Source organism: Colletes latitarsis, chromosome 7 (assembly GCF_051014445.1).
Source record: "Colletes latitarsis isolate SP2378_abdomen chromosome 7, iyColLati1, whole genome shotgun sequence".
NCBI lineage: Eukaryota > Metazoa > Arthropoda > Insecta > Hymenoptera > Colletidae > Colletes > Colletes latitarsis.
Window position 1 is genome coordinate 14,070,887 of NC_135140.1, and position 22,805 is coordinate 14,093,691.

The window sequence follows — 22,805 nt, forward strand, 5'->3', positions numbered from 1 at the left end:
GTCTACGAAAAATATAGAATTATCGTTTCTTTAATTAAGATACTCAATGGTGTTTCTTTTTATCTCACTTTGCAGATTCAGCCTCGTCTCCTTCTGGCGATGCCTCGTCTGTTTTACCTTCAGACTCTTCTATATCGTGAATAAATCGTCACGTATTTCGATAAAAAGCGTTAAAAAATATTTAATTAGCCATTAAATTGTACAAGTGAAAAGCTCACCGTCGTAATATTCCAATTCGTCTGTTTCGTAAAAGTGATCCGGCAATAGATCGAAAAACAGTTTGTAATTTTCCTGCAAAATTCGCTCGAGTTCCGTGGCGGTTTCTTCGATTTCGTTGAACCTTTCTTGGAATCTGTCGTCTTTGTCCGCGGTCGCCAATAAATTTTCGTCTCTCGCGTCTTTGCGATACAGAACTGGCATCATCGCCCAAGAATACAACGCGTCCATGATATTTTTTAAATTATCCTGTGCACGAAATACTCTGGAGTGCAGTTTTCGCGTAATTGTCAACAGTTTGTCAATGTATTCCGGAACCTCTGAAACGTTTCATTTCTCTCGAATGAAAACTTTACAATGCCAAAATTTCAGAGGAGATCGAGTATAAATTAGTCAAGATTATTTTTTAAGAAATATTTAGTCCGTACCTTCAGAATTCCAATTATAATTTTCTTGCCCGTGATCGATCAACTCGTCGATACCATCAACTTCTTCTTTTATTATCTCAAATTCCACCGGGATACTTTGACTTCGAATTCTGTTGTACCTAAATCGACAAGTTAAGTAACAGCAGACGTACCAGAATAGAATTTTTAAATAGTATTTCGATATCTCAATTGAACAGTATAAATCTACTGCGTTATTATCGATATTTAAAGTTTGTACGAAATAAAGCACGAGACAAATTATAATAGATTTCAATAAACTCTACAAAAAAATGAACTAACCATTTTACAATTAAATTCAGATTGTAAGTGCTTTTGAAAAAGAACTGTGATCTATTGTAAAATTCGATGGCCTGTTCGGGAAGGTCGGTCTTTTTCATAATTGTCATATATCGAATTTCCCTTAACAAAGTCGTCAATTCGGGGTCGAAATTCAATTCTAACAGTTTGTCTTCCCCAACGTTTAGCAAAGTTTTCGACAAGTGGGTTTCACAAATTTCTGGCATCTTTACTGCCCATGCAGCAAATATCTCTCTTTCCTTCTCGTCGATAAGAGACTTGAACAAAGAAATATATAATTGGACAAGTTGCTTTTCCGTGGAATCGTCGCGAATAATTCAACAAATAATAATAAGCTGGCTGTATGTTTAATAAACAGATGATTTTTGAATTATTTTGTTAACAATTACCAAGAGCTCTTCGAATTTGGCTTTTAGATCGTTGGTCATTTTTGCTACGATCAAAGGGTGATCGACTAAATGTGCACACTCGACTGGAAAACGACATCTTTTTCGGAATTTCAATAACAAACACAATGCTGCGGCTACCGGTGGCAAATAGAGGGTCACCATTAAACTCGACGCGTTTTGATCTGATTTAAAACAGTCATCGAACATGATCTACGGAGACGCAAGGTTTCAACTTGTTTTCTTTAATATTTCGATTAGAGTGCAATTCGATTTTCACCTTTATATCGCTGAACTGTTGATCTATTCTTTCGATCAAATGTTCGTAATTGTGCCACAATTGAGCCATTATTATTGGCCTGTTGGCAATTGAACCCATTATCCAAATAAGTTTAAACAACGACTCCAAATTGTGACATTCCGTGAATGCTTGGTCGAAAATGCTTGCCAGACGTCGATCGAATTGATCCACCTTTCGTATAAAAACAATTTACACGCTATTTATCAATTCGCTGCTTAATAAATTTTCTCTCCTATTGTTGATCATTCCTTTTGAATAATTTACTTACTACGGTGAAAAATGCTTCCAAGTCTTGCGTGAATTGCGTCTCTTCGGGCAACAAAACAACGTAAGGCAGATCTCCAAAATTGTGATACAATTTCATAAACTCTTCGTAAATGTCATTGACCATGGAGAGCAAAGATTTTGCTTTTAAACCAGCCATTTCGATTCTTTCTAGCTTCAAATAATCCTGCACGACGTCGAACAACGACTGTAAACGAACAATAAAAATTATAAAAATAAGTTTCAGAAAATATACAGGGTGTTCGACCATCCCTGGGAGAAATTTTAATGAGAGATTCTAGGGGCCAAGGGGTTTGTAAACATCTTTCTTCTTTTTCCTTTACATTTATTTGAAGTTTGTACGTTGAAAAATTTATAAAATTTTTAAACCTCGATCTCTTTAAGCCTCTTCTCGAACATGTGGATTCTTTCAAAAATTAATTTCTCGTGAAATATCCAAGGAACGGGTTCAACGGGAGGCTTGAAATAGTTTTCAATTTTATCTTTAAACGATCGAAATGTATCCTGATAATTATCGAGAAACGGTAGGACTTCTGCTATTTTCGCTCTATTTTCCTCGGTGTCTACTTCGAATAAAGTGGACGGATTTATATATTTTATTGCCTGAAAAAAGGTATATTTCATCGTTAATATAAAGTTATTATGCGTGTAAGAAAAATGGTTACCTGAGAGATGAGCAAATCCGAAATTTCACGTAACAGAACGATCATTCTTTCCATAGAGTAATATTTCGAGTTGGCCCACATTAAACAGGCGCAATGCATTAAAGCTTTCAACTTCGCTCCGATAAGCTTAAATTCGGTATGATCGATTTCTTGAAAATAAGATTCCAGAGGCTTCAAGTAAAGGTTGATGTCCCTTGTTTCCAGCAATGCTGAAATTAGAATATAAACGACTGGAAACTGAAGAAATTAAAAATAGTCCTTTGAAACGAATCAATTTAATATTCTAATTTATTTGTCGAATTCTTAAATCGTGTCAACTAGAAACGTATCCTTAGGTGAGAATATTCTGTCTAAAATATTTTACAAATTGTTTGGCCCTTATTTCAGAAATCGTTGTATACATACTGGCAGCAACGTTCTTGATAAGATTCTTGAAAAACTCGGAATATGGACTTTTCGTTTCTTCTAAAAACATGTCCATATGTATTACTCCTGGATCTTTTAACTGAAGGTAAAGCGATTCCAAATTTTTCAGTCTCAAGTCCCAGTAATCCAACTCTAAAGATATTTAAACGTCGAATGACTAATAATTGAAAGATAGTAACGTTCGAATGTGTGCGATATTATCCAATTAATTTTCCTCCAAGTTGAAGAGCAGAAGTTGGAGTGCAATTCGAGCGAATGTACAAACGTTTAAAGTAACTAAATGAATAGAATTACCAGACGTGCGTGCAAGTTCGTTGGCCGAGAACGTCGAAAATTCTTCGTGAAGGATCTCGTTAATTTGGGTCGCCCATTTTATCACGATTTCCTCCACATTGTTCTTAAGTCGCAACCTTTTCGAAGCATCTGCTACGGAATTTAATTTATTCTGGACAATTTCCTCGATTCCCATCGGCATAGGTAGCAATGTCTGCCCTATTATCTTTCCCTTCACCTAATCAATTTTATATTCGTGTAAAATTTAAATTATTCACCGTTTTAAAACAGCCCGATTACGATTCTTTTACCTGCCATATCAGGCTCCGAAGATTGTAAATTTGTTTCTTCACGTCTTTGCGAACAACGTCTGGCCATCCACCGTGATTTTTTGGATTAGATAAGATGGGTACGTACGCCTGGGTAATAAATATCGTACATACAATATAATCCTAAATAGATTTTGGTCGCGAAAACAAATATCAAATTCGAGTTTCCACATACTTTCCATAAACTTAAACTTGTACAACTTGTGTAATCAACGCGAAACTTTTAAATAACTTAAAAATATATACAGAGTGTTCGGCCAACTCGGGGAAAAATTTTAATGGGGGATTCTAGAGACCAAAATAAGACGAAAATCAAGAATATCAATTTCTTGACTGAGGCTTCGTTAAATAGTTATTAACAATTAAATTCGAAAATTTCAAATCGTTCTGGAAAAATTATTTTCGGTTGCGAGGGTCAATTACAATTATTTTTGGTCATTAGACATACTCTCGAAATCCTGCCCACTTTCGAGAAAAAAATTCGAGAAGATGTGAAATTTTTTGACAGGGAAAAAAAATTTCAAATCGTTTTGGAAAAATTATTTTCGGTTGCGGGGGTCAATTACAATAATTTTTGGTGAATAGACATACCCCCGAAATCCTACCCATTTTCTAGAAAAAAATTCGAGAAGGTGTGAAATTTTTCGACGAAATTAAAATATTTCAAATCGTTCCGAAAAAAATATTGTTAGCTGTGGGGAGCAATTACAATAATTTTTGGTGAATAGACATACACACGAAATCCTGCCCATTTTCTAGAAAAAAATTCGAGAAGGTGTGAAATTTTTCGACGAAATTAGAATATTTCAAATCGTTCTGAAAAAAATATTGTTAGCTGTGGGGGTCAATTACAATTATTTTTGGTCATTAGACATACCCTCGAAATCCTACCCATTTTCTAGAAAAAAATTCGAGAAGGTGTGAAATTTTTCGACGAAATTAAAATATTTCAAATCGTTCTGAAAAAAACATTGTTAGCTGTGGGGGTCAATTACAATAACTTTTGGTGAATAGACATACCCCCGAAATCCTGCGCATTTTCGAGAAAAAAATTCGGAACTGGCGGAACTTTAAACGTTAATATCTTTTTAACGAAGCCTCCATCATCAAATTGATATTCTTGATTTTCGTCTTATTTTGGCCTCTACAGTTTCCCATTAAAATTTTTCCCAGGGTTGGCCGAACACCCTGTATAATAATTCCATTCGATGGTCGGAACTAACATCGTCGACAAGTACGGCCAGTTCTTCGATCGCGTTTGGTGCCATGTCACCCGGGATCAGCACGTCCTTGTAATTAATCTCGGTAACAAGCTGGGCTTTTCTCTTTACAAAGTACGACAACTTTCCTCTAGACTCTACTATTTTCAGATGGGGCACCAACACACCAGCCGGGGTCAGTTGCAGCACGAGGATCATCTCCGATGGCGTGCTGAAGAACTTGGTAATTATATCCTGTGCACGAAAGTCAAGTAAATTAATGTAACGTGGTCGATAGAAAACGCGTCGCTATGTCTATTTTAAAATATAACAATTTATAAATCGTAGATTTCGGTTCTTTTTTATTTTTCTCTATTGGGGGGAGTGGTGATAAATTAGTTAATAGATATTTACAAAGAAAGTTAATTTTTTCTATTGAAATACTTTGATTTATATCGAAGTTGTCTAAAACTATTAATATACTTTAAAGTCTGCATTTGATAACATTTTCGTCCATCTGTCAATCTTCAGTTTCCTCGAATAAGTTAAATAATTGTAGATATACTCCAATAGCTCGTTTTCTTCCTTTTTTTCACCGTCCCTTCTGTCAGCCATTTTTCCTCCCAATATTATTTGCTTTATTGCATGTACTGATTTAAATTCAACCGCATTATTAATACGACTATATCAGTTTATTTCTTGTTGCACGTTTACAAAAAAAGATGACGATACGTTATAGAGAAATGCGATATGTTCGGGCCAAACATTCAATCTCGTTTAAATTAACGGTTCTTATATTACGAACACTAAATATATCTTGATTTTTTAACTTATTTTTTAAGCAATTGTTTAAATAGAACTTAACTTGGTTCGATTATCGAACATACGATTAAAATTATCGTTATAATCCTTTTTGGACACTGTTTGTCTAGTCCTATTGTGTCTTATTGAATTATAATGAAAGGATAAGTTAATTTTAATAATGAAAGGATGACATAATTTGTTGAAAACTTATTTATTTACATACAGTTTCAATACAAAAATTTCACACCTTCTCGAATTTTTTTCTCGAAAGTGGGTAGGATTTCGGGGGTATGTGTAATGACCAAAAATGATTGTAATTGACCCCTGTAACTAAATATAATTTTTTTAATATGATTTGAAATTTTTTAATTTCGTCTAAAAATTTCAGTACCTTCTCGAATTTTTTTCTCGAAAGTGGGTAGGATTTCGAGGGTATGTGTAATGACCAAAAATGATTGTAATTGACCCCTGTAACTAAATATAATTTTTTTACTATGATTTGAAATTATTTAATTTAATTTTTTAATAACTTAACTATTAACTAAAATTTTTCCCAGGGGTGGACGAACACTCTATATAAGTAGCAATATATCAGATTAATATTATTGTAAATAGTATAATAATATAGTACCTATAGTAGTACGTATTTTAATATAAAAATTAGTATAACACTTTATTAAATATCAATTGAATGTAAACCGTCGAGATTAAATTTCTTATCTTTGGAAAATACTACCTAATACAGAACGTTAAATGGGAAGCAATAACATAATGTATTAATTTTTAAGATTAAATTACTTCTCGCTATTTTGTGGCATTTAGAAAGTATAGGTGCAGAAATTAGTTCTCGTCTAATTATATTAGGAGTGCGTTTAAACACACGCTGAATGGTTCGATGTGCAATTCCTCGACAACTTTTTAAAAGTATCCAAATTTAATCATTTCTTTCTCGAATTCACATGCTAAAACTGCACCTTGCTCTTTCTCAGCAAGGTATTTACCACGTGTAATTATGTCAATCAATTATAAAAACTTTATGACAAACACCCTTAAAGTGTAACTTGAACGAAAATGATATTTTGCACCGATTGAAACCATTTTAGCATGTTTCGATCGAAATTCATTATTTACTTCTTCCTATTGTAAAATTACATTCTTCGAATTTTTTTTTATTTACAAATGCTAGAGTTACCCTCCACAATGTAGTAAAACATTTATTAGAATTTCCCTCGTCAACGTACCTCGGATGCTCCGATTTTGTACTAGCCATACTACAATTTACAGGAAAGGGGTGATAACGAGCAAAAAAAAAAGATGACCGTGAACCAATTAGGAGAGATTAATGAACGCGGTAGGTGTAGAAAAACGCAAGGATCAGGGATGGTGGGACGGTTTTCGCTTGAACAGTGGAAAGTGGCAGGTGTTCCGGGTTAATATTCGTAGCGGAGAGGATTGTTTTGCAACGCTAGCTCTCCGGACATCTTACGTGCCCATGCCCGTCTCGTAATTAGTTTGACTTTCACTGTGAGGGCTACCTTACCGGGCACACTTTCGCTCGTCTTCGTTTTACGTGTCTCGCCGCCTGCCTCTGGAATTATGTTATGGAGAAAATGGCCGAATAAAACACCGATGATCAAGGACGTCCCAACGCCGTAGCCTCGTTTCGTTATCGTCCCGGTTGCCCGTCGATTCGACATTCGAGAGGAACGGTTAACGTATCTCGGTCGTGACTCAGAAACTACGAAACCTTCGCGAGAATTTCTCGGTGGCGCATCGGGTACCGGCTTACCCAATCGCCTTTGATGTAATCGGGATTTCATGTAATCTCGAAACGATAATAGCGCGGCGTTAGTTTCGTTTTACGCCAACTTTCCTCGTACATACAACTCCTGCACGCGAATTTCACGCCTCGAGTTTTTCGCGACCGGTTCGCGTCCAGCCCCGGACGACGATTTACGCTCGAAACGATTTACTTTGAATTTTAATTCAAACGTTGTCCGACGCTGAAATTCTGTGCCACGACGCGACCGTATCCTGCCCAATATGGAAAGGTACGTGTAGTAACAGAGTATTGTCATTCTACGGGCGTAGTAAAGTTTTATAGAAACGTTGATTCGTTTTCAGTAAAAAAAAAAAAAAAACAGAAAAACGAATTTTATAAGAAACGTTCTTCTTTCACGATAAATCTAAACTCACGACGATGAATACATGTATCGTATATAAAATTGCCTTGAACGATGCTTCAAATTTAATATAATGTCTTCTGAGTCTTGCTTACCTATATGGATTTGGAGTTTTAAAAGATACTAAGTGTGTGAAAGATTTAAAAGAATATTTACACGAACGTATAGGTATTAGAAACGGGTAAAATAAAAATCGTCGCGTGCTCGTTGAACAAAGTGGATATTCTAAAAATAATTAAATTAAGATGAACGATAAACGAAGAAGAATTTTAAGATTTAATTGGCGCTGCAAGGTATCCTCTGCTCTTCGTGTGAATTTCGCCTGATTGTACGCTAAAGAGGAAAAGCAAACACCTCCGTTAATCGTAATAAGATCAGGGTTACGTAGCCCTATGAACGAAGATCGAACGATCGACGATCGAACGGGCGAAGAAAGAAGATCGAGGATGCTTCGTTTCCCCCCTCTTAGTCCGTATAAAAGTCCGAATGCGTCGAACCAACCGACATAACAGTGAAAGATCGCCAGTGAAGGACGTTCTCTTTGTATCGTCTTCAATTCGGCTACGTACCCTCCCAGTCATCGCAAAGTTCAACGAAAGAGCATGTTGGTTCATTTGGTGAGTTCCACCCACGCTCTTATTGCGATTTTCGTTCAAACTCCTAACCATTTTTTCCAATACTTACCTTGAAAACATTTTTCATGGTTCGTTCGTTGAGTTCCACCTACGCTCTTATTGTGATTTTCGTCCACAACCCTTTCTCCATGATTCATAAAAATTCGTCTCCCTTTCCAATTTTTATCAAATAATTTATTAAACGGTAACTAAGAAAACAGTCATTTTTTTTATTCCTTACTTACAATAGAATCTAATATCGAATATATAAAATGGATTATTAAAATAAAGGTGCTCGAAACGAGTGGTGCGTTTAACGATAAGAACTGTTGAAAAATTTAACGACAGACAATTAACAATAAGGTAGAAAATACAAAGAGAAAAGAATCAACTGTACGTACGACCACAGATTTTTATCTCTGTAATTATTTTTAATCGCAGGGTATTAACGTTGCTTAAACTCGTTAACTGCACCGAAAAGTATCATTAATCCTCCATCGTCTAAATAAAGTCCAAAGAAACAGCTGTGATATTATGGTGTAGAATATTTTATTATTTCGAACAACTTTTTAATGAGAAAGTAAATATTTCCTCCAAAGAGAGAGCTAATATTCAATAATATACTCGTTTTATCTAATTGGATATGCATTATGCTCTGGATCTGTTGGAATTAACGCAAGAATTAACGATCAAAACTATTATGCTGCTTCTACTATATACCAACCGACCCCCCCACGCCTCTGTTTAATTAATAAACACACAAAAGAGTTTCGAATATTCATCGAAAGTCAGTATTCTTTGGAACTTTTTAACAGTTTTATTTCGACAGTGTAGACGAAGAGAATTCTTGTACGCAATTCCCCTAATTGGTTTGCTTTACATCGAGATTATAATCAAACGTTGAATGAAATAAACTTCATTTAGATCAAGGCCGTGTAATGCGCGAGTGAAAATACGCGAAACGGTTATCAAATAAATTGTGTTCTATAAAAATATGTTTGAGATAAGAGGAATTAATGAAACTGATCTGTAAACAAAGTAAATTTATTGTTCTTCAAATAGTACATATTTTTTTATCGACATAATCGCCGTTCGATGCAACACATTTTATCGGTTCCGTTCGTCGGATTTACTCTTGATCCAATTGCAATTTACGTTTTAATGTCTCCTTAAACTTTGGGAACGACCGTAAGTCTGATTCGAATTGTACAAGAGGCGTAACCTTCTGAGATCAAACATTTTTTTAATCACTGATCGGAGAAACGCTGAACAGAATTTTCAAAATTCCGACCTGAAAATTACCAGACCAACGCGACTGATGCGCTCTTTGTGAAAAACAGAGAAAGAAAATGAAATTATCGCAAAGAAAACCAGCGCAGTAATTAACGTATCACAGCAATTATTTCCAGCGGATAAATCTGAAAATAAATAACGATCTCTTACTTTTACTTTCGGATTATAGCTTTCCACTTTCAAGTTTGCACGCTCTATTTTTTCATCTCTATGCCGTTGAATTTATTTTCATCATTGCTTCCAGTTACGTAATTACCACCCATTTATCGATAGTTTACGAAATTGATCGAGTAACTTGTCCAACGTTATTTTAGCCAGTAAAATCGATCGAACATATAGCTACGAGTAAACGATACGTTGCGATGTTTATCGGTTTGTTGCTCGAGTCATTGCCTGTTTACTTTATCTCGTTATTAAGAATATGTTTTCCTATAAAAAATATTGTACATATTTAGATACCTTATTTATTTATTTTATTTTCAATATCCTGGTTGCAAGCTTTGTTATACGTATACATATAGATATAAATCTCCTACGATGCGAATCCTTTACTATTCGAACGTAGCGTTAATTAAATAGAGAATACTTTCTTATCGAAAGATTAATTCTGATTGTAATAATTAATTGTGAAACTTATATTGTACGCGTTCACATATAATTATTGTTGAAAAGCGAGTATGTACAATGCTAACAATAGAAATAAATCATGAGATAATTTAAAAGTTAGAAAGTGATATATCTGGACTGTGGAAATCTGTGCAAGTAATAAATAAATATTTATTTCTTTTTAAGATGCTGTCAAATTTCAATGTATCTTTTATCCATAATCACTGGAAATGCAACTGATGTTTGTTCAAATTCGTCAAGTTTCCATCAAATTCGAAACTGTTTACCTGTTTAACTGTAAACCTTGTGCTTGATGTATAGTTTATCAGGCACCCTAACAACACACATTCTTATGTACAATTTCCTTTTCGAAAATAATACTAGTGTCGTTTGGAAAAGGGGAGAAAAGAGAATTTTATATTTGATTAATTAGTTAAACAATTTAATGGAGGATTTTCTCTCGGGCAATTTTTTCCCACGTGAAAATCTGATTTTACTCCGATAAAAATGTAATGAAAATTTAGTCGGACATCGAGAGCAGCGAACGGTACGATTATCTCTGTTTCATTGTATTTCATTGTATATGTTAAGGAAAGTAGTTGCGTAAACGTTACAATTTACTGTGGTAGAAAATCACTTGTGAAAGACCCGCAAGCATTCAGTTTCTGTACATATTGGCTACGTGAGCACATGGCTGCTTGCACTCTGAATACGCGATTGACTTTCTTCTGAAAACAATTCGATCACTTTCAAACGATCGAATTATGTGTATTGTGTTTATATCGATCGCCTTAATAACTAACGAGTAATTTCACTTTGCCGCTTGAAAATTTTCGTAATATCAAATTGGAGAACCTTGTCACAGATTTCTGCACGACAGCGAAAATTGTCAAGAGATAAAGTAAAATTTCTCATTAGTTACTAGATTCAGGGCTAATACGGATCCACGCGTTTTTATTCAGAATTTGATATTCATCGTTGATCTTTAAATCTCCAAAACGCCTTCGCTTAGAAAAATTTTTATCGAGCAACGCATATTTTGGAAGTTGCATAGACCCTGTATTTTACAATTAAAACTAATAAAGATGAAATGGATATACAGAGAAAAATTTTAATGGGAGATTCTAGGGGCCAAAATAAGACAAAAATCAAGAATACTAATTTGTTAATTGAGGTTTCATTAAAAAGTAATTAACAATTAAATTCAGAAATTTCAAATCGTTCTGAAAAAAATATTGTTAGCTGTAGGGGTCAATTACAATAATTTTTGGTGAATAGACATACACCCGAAATCCTGCCCATTTTCTAGAAAAAAATTCGAGAAGGTGTGAAATTTTTCGACGAAATTAAAATATTTCAAATCGATCTGAAAAAAATATTGTTAGCTGTGGGGGTCAATTACAATCATTTTTGGTGAATACACATACACCCGAAATCCTGCCCATTTTCTAGAAAAAAATTCGAGAAGGTGTGAAATTTTTCGACGAAATTAAAATATTTCAAATCGTTCTGAAAAAAATATTGTTAGCTGTAGGGGTCAATTACAATAATTTTTGGTGAATAGATATACCCCCGAAATCCTGCCCATTTTCTAGAAAAAAATTCGAGAAGGTGTGAAATTTTTCGACGAAATTAGAATATTTCAAATCGTTCTGAAAAAAATATTGTTAGCTGTGGGGGTCAATTACAATAACTTTTGGTGAATAGACATACCCCCGAAATCCTACCCATTTTCTAGAAAAAAATTCGAGAAGGTGTGAAATTTTTCGACGAAATTAAAATATTTCAAATCGATCTGAAAAAAATATTGTTAGCTGTGGGGGTCAATTACAATAATTTTTGGTGAATAGATATACCCCCGAAATCCTGTGCATTTTCGAGAAAAAAATTCAGAACGGGCGGAACTTTAAATGTTAATAACTTTTTAACGAAGCCACCATCAACAAATTGATATTCTTAATTTTCGTCTTATTTTGGCCTCTACAATCTGTCATTAAAATTTTTGTCAGGAGTGGCCGAACAGTCTGTATGTCCAAAGAATAAACACGCAATTAATTTTCTTTTGAAAAGAATTAAACGACCGAAGAATAGTAATAATAAGATAATTATAATTAATGTTCAGGTGACGCTACTGCTTGTAGCATCGACGACAGTATACTCGAAACCAGCACCGGAACCGCCAGTGAATTCGTACTTTCCTCCATCGAGCGGCGGTGATCTGTCAGGCGGATCCGGAAGTTACGGTCCACCTTCGTCACCGGATCGTTATGGACCGCCTCAGCAACAACCCGTCGTTCACAAACACGTTTACGTTCACGTGCCACCTCCGGAAGCCCCCGAATACAAACCACCAAAATACACACCACCCGCTGCGCCGCCGCAAAAGCATTACAAGATCGTCTTCATAAAAGCCCCGACGCCGCCGACGCCGACCGCCCCCGCGTTGCCGCCATTGCCGCCCCAAGACGAAGAGAAAACGTTGATCTACGTGTTGGTGAAGAAACCGGAAGAAGCTCCGGAGGTGGTGCTACCGACGCAAGCGCCCACGCAACCCAGCAAACCGGAAGTCTACTTCATCCGATACAAAACTCAGGTAACGACCATCTAAAAAACATGCAATTATAAATTTCATTAATTCGCAGACCTCGTCCCTGTAAATATCTTCAAAGAAAGTATCTTCGTATGAAATATTCGTTACAAGCCATCTCTGAATTGTGAACGTTTCTGCATTGAAATTTACAGTTTGCTTGAATCATCGACTTATAAATGTTGGTTCTATAATTAGTATACGAGATAAAACTTGAACGTGATAGATTAAATAGAAACAACCATGTGCAAGCGACAGTGGTCCTCGGAGTGTTAAATGAAAATTAACAATTTTCCGTGACAGTTCATTGACAGAGGTGGTTGTTTTGCAGAAAGAGGCACAGAATGCAGAGTACGGGCCTCCACAACCTCCATCGAATAACTATGGTCCACCATCGTCGGGCTCTGGAGGTCCCTACTAGATAGTGTAATAATATTTGATAATAATAATTATCGCGAATGGATTGCTACGAGCACCTGAATTTCTTGGTTCTACAGATTTTCCTAATTTCCACCGTATCGTAATTCGGATTCATATCGATTAACTACACTTCCAATGTTCGTATAGGCGAGTGAAACAGTGTCTTAACACGTTGAACGCTATGTCGGTCTCGGGAAATCGAATGTATCATATTGTTTAAAATAATACTCTACTATGCATATAATATTTAAAAATATGTTTACACTATTTAAATGGATTTTATTGAAATATTTTATAGAAAAATAGAATTTCTATTCGTTTCCTTTTGTCGATACACTGACGCGTTTTCGAAAGCGAGACAATACAATTTCTGCGTTTAACGTGTTAGACGTACGTATTCCTTAAATTTTTGTTTTATTATACTTTCGATCCAACTTCAATATCCTTGAAAATAAACGCTGGTTAAAAGTTATCAGAGAGCACAGTAGCGCGATATCTCAATTCCTGATTAGTATGTGAAAAAGATTGTAACCAATCTATGTATATTTTAATAAAAGTATTTATACTTTTGTAGAATTCCTTTGTTTTTTCATTGTTTGATGGTCAACAATGAGGTTGACATCAAGGTTAGCGATCCAGTGAAGACCAAGGACATGCCATGAGGTAGGACCAATGAAATACATTCACTATTGTAAGAGTTATGGAGTTGAGGAACAACTTTTCAAACATTCTTAGAATTTCAAAGTATTCTTCGCCAAAATAAACCTCATTCGTCAAATTAAAATCCTCCAATCCGTTTAAGAGTTATGGTGCATTCGGGTAACATTTCCGGCCTGAAATTATATTTTCGGAAAGGAATTTTTTTCTCGGAAATGGTTAGGATTTCGAGGGTATATGTATTGAAATAATTATAAAACTACAAGACGTACAGTATGGAGCATAAGTGAACCAATGACCACAAGTTTTGCATAAATCATTATTTATTACTTGGAATATAAAAGAATAACAAAAAATAAACGTTATAATTATTTTTATCACAGTTAGAAGTAACATAAGAAAGTCTTTCTTATTGTATATATCTTATTATATATATTTAAGACGTGTTAGAAATGCAGTTTTTCCTTTTAATTAGAGTATACTTCCATACCGTTACATCGATTCAATTCAACATAAATTGCTAACAAATAATATTTATGAGCCCTATAACGTTAAGTTTAGAATCTAAATGCGTCAAATTGACGCGTACCGTAAACCTACTGTTAATGTAGTGACGGAGGAGTGGGTAGAGCACAGCGTGCGTCAGCCATCTTGATCCGTCCGGTGGACAAATTATTTCGCGAAAAATGATTATTTACGCATACTGATGGGCCCTATCGTTATTCATATACCACATATTGTTAAGAATTGCTCAAACTATTGCGTTGGAATGTTAAACAATGCTAAGTTTTATTTATAACTGTTTAATTCACACCATCGTCGAGTAAGTACTCTGTATAGAGTTCACATACAGCGATTGGTATTCGCGTGAAAAATTATTTTAATATTTGTCAAGCTTTTGTATCACTCGAACCAATGAACTTCATTTTCTGTCTCACTTCCTCTTGTGTTTATTTCTAAATCTGTTGGTAACGTTACGAGTGACTCGAAAATGTAATGGGGTTCTAGAGCCCTAGAAAAATAGGCCGAAAAAATACATTGGGTGAAAAGTCTACTCGTATTCCTGGTCTGTGGTAGACCAGCGTCGTGACCATGGAAACCACTAACCCTCGTGAACCAAAACAATCGTTCAGTAGGTTCTATGGTGTATCACTGGCAATAATTCAGCAGTAATTGTTTCGATTCGTCGAGGCGGATGGGCATTGTCAGACAATGGACGTCAAGGACAGCAGCGACGAAGATGAGACGCACAATATTTCGGCGTTTACGAAGTTTGACGAGAGCATCGACGTTCGTAACGCCGAGGAGATCCAAAGTCCAGTCAGTCATAGACCACCAAGCTCGAGAAGACTGAGACCAACCCCAAAAAACGAGAGTCCGACCTCTATGGGGATAAATTCGCCGCGCACGAAATTGAACTTCCAAAGGTATTTAAAATATTGATGGAATAATTGTCAGATGTTTGGATCGAGTAATGATATTACGAGAAGATAGATACAGCACTAGTGAAAGGTTTCTATTTCGAGCTGATCTGAAATGAAGTATGATGTCATATCAGAAGAATTCAAACCAAACATCTTACATCATGACTCCAGATCGTTTTGAGGCCTTTGTCAATAACCATCTTCATTAGCGTTTTCTAACAAAAGTCACCGTTTTTCAGATATTCGGACAATGACAATACCTTTGGTAAATCAATGGGAATCACCAGCGATCCGTCTGACAGCGAAGAAAGCGACGACGACGACATACAGGGGACGAACAATGCGCAACCGATCGAAATGTACAACCCTAAGGACTTTGAGGACTTGGATGTATCCATGGAAGCGAAGGAACTGTTTCAAAATATACTAAGGTACGAGTAACGGGTTTGATTTAAAATAAAATGGAAACTACAAAAGATTCGATTTATGAATCACGTCTGGGGCTTATTTTAATGATCGTTACTGTAATCACCGAATTTTCAAACGCGTATCAGGCATTGCAAAATTCAATTTTCGATTCGAAATGTACAATCCTAAGGACTTTGAGGACTTGGATGTATCCATGGAAGCGAAGGAACTATTTCAAAATATACTAAGGTACGAGTAACGGGTTTGATTTAAAATAAAATGGAAACTACAAAAGATTCGATTTATGAATCACGTCTGGGGCTTATTTTAATGATCGTTACTGTAATCACCGAATTTTCAAACGCGTATCAGGCATTGCAAAATTCAATTTTCGATTCGAAATGTACAATCCTAAGGACTTTGAGGGCTTGGATGTATCCATGGAAGCGAAGGAACTGTTTCAAAATATACTAAGGTACAAGTAACGGGTTTGATTTAAAATAAAATGGAAACTACAAAAGATTCGATTTAGGAATCACGTCTGGGGCTTATTTTAACATTAAATCTACCGGCACTTCATGTATACCCATTCCTACCATGATCGGTCAAATGACCAGTCTTTCTTTCTCTTTTACGAGGCAACGTACTTATAATTTGTGTATTATATGTTTAGAAACTTGTGTTTTGATGTTTATTCGTAAGATATCCTTCTCATTTATGTTAAAAAGACTTTTAATTTTCATCGGATAGAAGATAAAACGCCCAAGTCGATACCGTAATTAGTTCTAGAGAAAACGCTTATTTAAGAAAAAGTACTGGCTAGTAATTACGCAAACATCTTGTATTTAAATTTAAATTAATTTTCAATTAAATGAATAATTTATAATCTAGTTTTATCGCACATCAGTCGTATAATCAATAGGAATTGTTGAAACTTCTTTGGGTATGTAGCGTCAAAGTAAATTGTAAAATAATCATAGAAGACGGCATAAATTATAGTAGTTGGTGTAGTCATTGGATAGGGGATGAAATGCCCTTTAAAATGAGCGTTTGTGAGAGTCGATAGCTTTATTAGTTCCGGAGATAGAAGGGTTCGAAGCGTTTGTTTTACGTTTCATTGAGATCAATGAACACGCGCGCGTGAAAATAGTAAACAGTGCGTAGTAAATTCTTGGAAATACTACGACTTCCTGGTCACGTGACTGTCTCGACTCACGCGCGACAAGGAGGTCCAGCGCGACGCGTCAGACGGAGACAGAGATAGTCAAATTAAGAAAAATACCCCTTTACATAAATTACGATATCTCGAAAACGAAAAGTCCGATCGACAAAAACCAAAAACCATTTCAAAGAGGAAGGTTTACCGCTTCTAACAATGGCGAAATTATTGATAAAACATTAATAGTTTCGGAACTGCACGCATCTAAAGTTTTATTACTTTTCAATACGCGTTAATAGACTCTTGTAAGACGGAGAGCGGAATTTAAAAAATTACCTTTTACATAAATTACGATATCTCGAAAACGAAAAGTCGGATCGACAAAAACCAAAAACCATTTCAAAGAGGAAGGTTTACCGCTACTAACAATGGCGGAATTATTGATAAAACATTAATAGTTTCGGAACTGCACGCATCTAAAGTTTTATTACTTTTCAATACGCGTTAATAGACTCTTGTAAGACGGAGAGTGGAATTTAAAAAATTACCTTTTACATAAATTACGATATCTCGAAAACGAAAAGTCGGATCGACAAAAACCAAAAACCATTTCAAAGAGGAAGGTTTACCGCTACTAACAATGGCGGAATTATTGATAAAACATTAATAGTTTCGGAACTGCACGCATCTAAAGTTTTATTACTTTTCAATACGCGTTAATAGACTCTTGTAAGACGGAGAGTGGAATTTAAAAAATTACCTTTTACATAAATTACGATATCTCGAAAACGAAAAGTCGGATCGACAAAAACCAAAAACCATTTCAAAGAAGAAGGTTTACCGCTACTAACAATGGCGGAATTATTGATAAAACATTAATAGTTTCGAAACTGCACGCATCTAAAGTTTTATTACTTTTCAATACGCGTTAATAGACTCTTGTAAGGCGGAGAGTGGAATTTAAAAAATTACCTTTTACATAAATTACGATATCTCGAAAACGAAAAGTCGGATCGACAAAAACCAAAAACCATTTCAAAGAAGAAGGTTTACCGCTACTAACAATGGCGGAATTATTGATAAAACATTAATAGTTTCGGAACTGCACGCATCCAAAGTTTTATTACTTTTCAATACGCGTTAATAGACTCTTGTAAGACGGAGAGTGGAATTTAAAAAATTACCTTTTACATAATTTACGATATCTCGAAAACGAAAAGTCGGATCGCCAAAAACCAAGAACCATTTTAAAGGAGAGACCTTACCACTTCTAACAGTGGCTCAATTTTAGATAAAGCACTAGTAGTTTCAGAATTGCACGGGTCTAAAGTTTAACTATTTTTAATATGCGTTGTTAGACTATTCTAGGACAGTGGAAACTAAAAATTCTCTCCTTTCGTCTTTGCTATACATACAGTTCCCATTTACATCGGAAATTAACCAGAATTTGCTACCAAATTTTGTCCAACTCTTTACCAAAAAACCATAAATCATTCAACAGACTACATATTTTTCTCAGAAAACAAACAATAAGAATGGAAGTGGATATTGTAAAATTCATTTCACCTATACTATTATAAGAAAAGTCGTGATGTTAAATGGCGCTAAAATAATATTGTGTGTTGGAAATTCTCAGCGAAATTTTAAAAACGCTCATTTGACCGGTAGGTTTAGTGTTAATGATCGTTACTGTAATCGTCGAATTTTCAAACGCGTATCAGGCATTGAAAAATTCAATTTTCGATTAAAAAACAGATACACGCCGCAGAAGATCGAGCTAAACTACAAGCTGATACCGTTCATCCCCGACTACATACCGGCGGTCGGCGACATAGACGCGTTCATAAAGATTTCTCGACCGGATGCAGTGGAGGACAAAATCGGTTTGACCGTTCTGGACGAGCCGTGCACCAATCAATCCGATCCAGCTGTGTTGCACTTGCAATTACGTAGCCATTTGAGGAGCGCGGGCGCGGCCAGGCAAACGGTGGTGAAACGGATCGAAGACGCCGAAAAGAACGTAAAGTCCATCGACAAGTGGATCGATGACATAAATCAGCTTCACAGAAGCAAACATCCGCCGGCTGTTAATCTGACGAAGCCCATGCCCGACATCGACGCTTTGCTCCAACAATGGCCGCCCGAAGTCGAGGAGAAGCTGAACGAAATGGAATTGGATTTCGCGAAGCTGGACTGCGACCTACCGGGTCTCGTCGATATCGTTTGCAACCTTCTCGATATTCCAGCGGAGGAAGGCTCGAGAATGGAGGCGCTTCACACGCTTTTCACTCTCTACTTGGAGGTACGCAATGCCAGAGCTCAGAAGTATTAAGTTTTAAAATTATTGGCACGAATCCCTGGGGGACTAGAATTTACAAGACGGACGCCAAATAGTCACAAAATTATTGGTACGAGTGTGTACAAAGAAGAACGTACCAATAAGTGGCCAGTTAAGAGACAAATTGCGTCAGAATTATCTATAATTTGTTGCTCTCTATTATAATTAAATAAGTAAGAGTTACTAAACTGAGTTTGCAACTTCCTTTCACATGTCAATTTGTTATTTTACCTTTATTGTTAATCTTTTGTAATCGAAACACGGGCCAAGTATATGAGTAGACCTTTCACCCAATGTATTTTTTCGGGCCATTTTTATGGGGCTCTAGAGCCCCATTACCATTTTTGTGTTACTCGCAACGTTATTAATAGATTTAGAAATGAACATAGGAGTAAGTGAGACAGAAAATGGAGTTCATTGGTTCGAGCGATACGAAAGCTTGATAAATATTAAAATAATTTTTTACGAGAATACCAATCGCTGTATGTGAACTCTATACAGAGTACTTACTCGACGATGGTGTGAATTAAACAATTATAAATAAAACTTAGCATTGTTTAACATTCCAACGCAATAGTTTGAGCAATTCTTAACAATATGTGGTATATGAATAATGATAGGGCCCATCAGTATGCGTAATTAATCATTTTTCGCGAAATAATTTGTTCCAAGCTACTCGAAGTAATTTCGAACAGTCTCGTGGGAGTCGAGAGAGCCGCCCAAGTTGCGTAGGATAGTTCTTTATTTTCAGCGATAGATGGCGCTTATTTTTCGACCTCAAACCCCCTGGTGCTAAAACGCCCAAGTTTGTCGTGGAATAATTCACTATTTTCAACGATAGATGGCGCTTATTTACCGACCTCAGGCCCCCTGGTGCTAAAACGCCCAAGTTTGTCGTGGAATAGTTCGCATCGTCCACGCTAGATGGATTTCTCGACAAACTTGGACGTTTTAACACCAGGGGGCTTGAGGTCGGTAAATAAGCGCCATCTAGCGTTGAAGGTAACGAACTATTCCACGACAAACTTGGGCGTTTTAACACCAGGGGGTTTGAGGTCGATAAATAAGCGCCATCTATCGCTGAAAATAGCAAACTATTCCACGACAAACTTGGGTGTTTTACCATCCGGATTTCCAAAGTGTCTGGAACATTTCCAAAGTGCTGGCAGCCTTGCGAAGAGGTGGCATGTATCTTATAGCTAAGGGAATAATGGGGAGAGGACAAGAAAGGTAAAAATGATGAGAACAGATAGAATTCTTTAAATTATATAATTTATTTGCCATAGATTTACATTATACAAAGCTTTAATACGTATATATCATGTCAGTACTTGTCAACGAAGTTCAGCAGTGGTCAACAGGAGTTACCAGAGGCCAGCAGGTTTTATAGGCACCCATGAGCTCTACGTCAGAAAAACGTTTCATTGAAATATATTCACTATTGTAGGTGTTATCGTCGTTTGAAAATTGCGGTTTTTAATCCGTTCCATAGTCAACTCACCTGTCCTCCGAATTTTCAGTTCGGTATGGCAGTCAGATTGAGCCACGAAAGTCCATAAGGTGTAAGATCTCGTATACCTCGTCTATGGTGTAAGGCTACTCGTATACAGAGATGCCAGATTCAGCACCCGGTGTCCTACTCACATATTCCACATCACGCGTACGTGAGCTCGTAGAGTTTCGGAAAGTCGACAAAGGCAAACTGACACATGCCCTCTTTCTCGATTATTCCGAAGCTGCCTGAAGTAATTTCGGACACGTCTCATGGGAGTTAAGAGAGGCAGGCTCACATTTGCCTTCTCGCTCTTGAACAATTGAAATCCGACCTCACGTCAACGGCATACGATTCGGAATCTCGACTGCCCAGGTATTTTTACTTGCCTTTCCTATTACTCCTATTATTTCTAATTACTCCTGGTTTCTATTTGCCTCCGATGACCTCTGATGACCAGTGCTGACAAAAGTACAGAACTCCCGACAACTTTTGACACCATACAGCGACTGTTACTGACTGCTCCTGATTACTGCTTGCCTCTGCTGGACTCTGCTGACCATCGCTTCTATTTCTGACAACCTATAACGATTACTACTGACTTCTGCTAACTTCTGTTGGTCTTTGCTGATCTCTGTCAGCGTGTGCTTGTCTCTGCTGAACTTTCCTGGCCTCTGCCGAACGCTACTGACCACTGCAGGTATTTCTGATAATGTATAACGATTAACACTTACTACTGCATGCCCCTACAAGTCTCTGCTCGCCTTTGCAGGTTTCTGCTTGCCTGTGCATGCCTTTGCTGGCCTCTGCTGAACACTGCTGACCACCCCTGATGCTTCTGACATCGTATAACAATTACTACATGCTACTGTTCGCCCCTGCTGATCTCTGCTTGCCACTGCATGCCTCTGCTCGTCTCTGCTGACCGCTGCTGACCACCTCTAATGCTTCTGACAACATATAACGCTTACTACTTGCTACTATTCGCCCCTGGTGATCTCTGCTTGCCTCTGCTGGACTCTGCTGACCACCGCTTATATTTCTGGCAACGTACAACGATTACTACGACTCCTGCCTTCCTCTGTTAACCTCTGCCAGCGTCCCCTGGCCTCTGCTGACCGCTGCTGACCATCGAATATGTATTAAAGCTTTGTATAATGTAAATCTATGGCAATAAATAATATAATTGCAAAGAATTCTATGTGTTCTCGTCACTTTTACCTTTCTTTTCCTCTCCCCAATATTCCCTTAGTTATAAGAAACCGTTTCTTTACTTAAAACTGGAATTCCAAAGTGCCCGGAGCGTTTTCTGAAATGCCGGTGACCTTGACCCACTTTCGAAACTGGGTCAAGGCCAAATCCTGATTCCCAAAGCGCCCGGAATTTTTCTGAGATTCGATGGCCTTGACCTACTTTCGAAATTGGGTCAAGGCCATCCGGATTTCCAAGTTGGCCCGAAGATTTCTAAAATTTCGAATGGCCTTGACCTACTTTCGAAATTGGGTCAAGGCCAAACCCGGATTCTCAAAGCGCCCGAAATTTTTCTGAGATTCGATGGCCTTGACCTACTTTCGAAATTGGGTCAAGGCCATCCGGATTTCCAAAGCGCCCGGAATTTTTCTAAGATTCGAATGGCCTTGACCCACTTTCGAAATTGGGTCAAGGCCAAATCCGGATTCTCAAACTGCCCGGAATTTTTCTAAGATTCGAATGGCCTTGACCCACTTTCGAAACTGGGCCAAGGTCAAGGTCAAATTCGAATTTCCAAAGTTCCCGGAACATTTCTAAAATGCTGGTGAACTTGCGAAGAAGGTGGTACGCATCTTATAGGTAAGAGAATGATTTGGAGAGGAAAAGGACGGTAAAAAATGATGAGAACACATAGAATACTTTAAAATTGTATCATTTATTGTCATAGATTTACATTATACAAAACTTTAATACATATAAACATATTATATTATATTACATCATGTCACAAGTTGTCAGCAACG

The 22,805-nt window shown here is 36.7% G+C and overlaps 3 protein-coding genes across 3 annotated transcripts; 2 read left to right on the forward strand and 1 right to left on the reverse strand.

Annotated features, from left to right (window-relative positions):
- Positions 1-64: 64 nt before the first annotated feature.
- Positions 65-5,441, reverse strand: LOC143343520 (dynein beta chain, ciliary-like). Its single transcript, XM_076768498.1, has 14 exons — positions 5,310-5,441; positions 4,851-5,081; positions 3,610-3,717; positions 3,320-3,536; positions 3,005-3,157; positions 2,600-2,808; positions 2,304-2,537; positions 1,918-2,121; positions 1,629-1,820; positions 1,352-1,561; positions 945-1,219; positions 645-763; positions 219-536; positions 65-129 (listed from the first exon to the last, which is right to left on the reverse strand). Exons 1-14 carry the CDS (start codon positions 5,439-5,441, stop codon positions 65-67), a joined length of 2,667 nt encoding a protein of 888 aa, XP_076624613.1.
- Positions 5,442-8,007: 2,566 nt separating this feature from the next.
- Positions 8,008-13,858, forward strand: LOC143343898 (uncharacterized). The gene is made up of 3 exons (XM_076769261.1): positions 8,008-8,430; positions 12,449-12,919; positions 13,245-13,858. Exons 1-3 carry the CDS (start codon positions 8,416-8,418, stop codon positions 13,332-13,334), a joined length of 576 nt encoding a protein of 191 aa, XP_076625376.1. The 5' UTR covers positions 8,008-8,415; the 3' UTR covers positions 13,335-13,858.
- Positions 13,859-15,069: 1,211 nt separating this feature from the next.
- Positions 15,070-19,313, forward strand: Ift46 (intraflagellar transport 46). Its single transcript, XM_076768304.1, has 3 exons — positions 15,070-15,417; positions 15,654-15,845; positions 18,737-19,313. The coding sequence occupies exons 1-3, from the start codon at positions 15,203-15,205 to the stop codon at positions 19,311-19,313; spliced, it is 984 nt and encodes a 327-aa protein (XP_076624419.1). The 5' UTR covers positions 15,070-15,202.
- Positions 19,314-22,805: the final 3,492 nt, after the last annotated feature.

Coding starts and splice junctions, on each gene's coding strand:
- Ift46 (XM_076768304.1), top strand. CDS start 15,203: ATGGACGTCAAGGACAGCAGCGACGAAGATGAGACGCACAATATTTCG. Junction 15,418..15,653: donor ACGAAATTGAACTTCCAAAG/GTATTTAAAATA, acceptor ACCGTTTTTCAG/ATATTCGGACAATGACAATA. Junction 15,846..18,736: donor CTGTTTCAAAATATACTAAG/GTACGAGTAACG, acceptor ATTAAAAAACAG/ATACACGCCGCAGAAGATCG.
- LOC143343520 (XM_076768498.1), bottom strand. CDS start 5,441: ATGGCTGACAGAAGGGACGGTGAAAAAAAGGAAGAAAACGAGCTATTG. Junction 5,082..5,309: donor TATCAAATGCAGACTTTAAA/GTATATTAATAG, acceptor TTTCGTGCACAG/GATATAATTACCAAGTTCTT. Junction 1,220..1,351: donor CCAAATTCGAAGAGCTCTTG/GTAATTGTTAAC, acceptor TCTTTGTTCAAG/TCTCTTATCGACGAGAAGGA.
- LOC143343898 (XM_076769261.1), top strand. Junction 12,920..13,244: donor TCATCCGATACAAAACTCAG/GTAACGACCATC, acceptor GTTGTTTTGCAG/AAAGAGGCACAGAATGCAGA.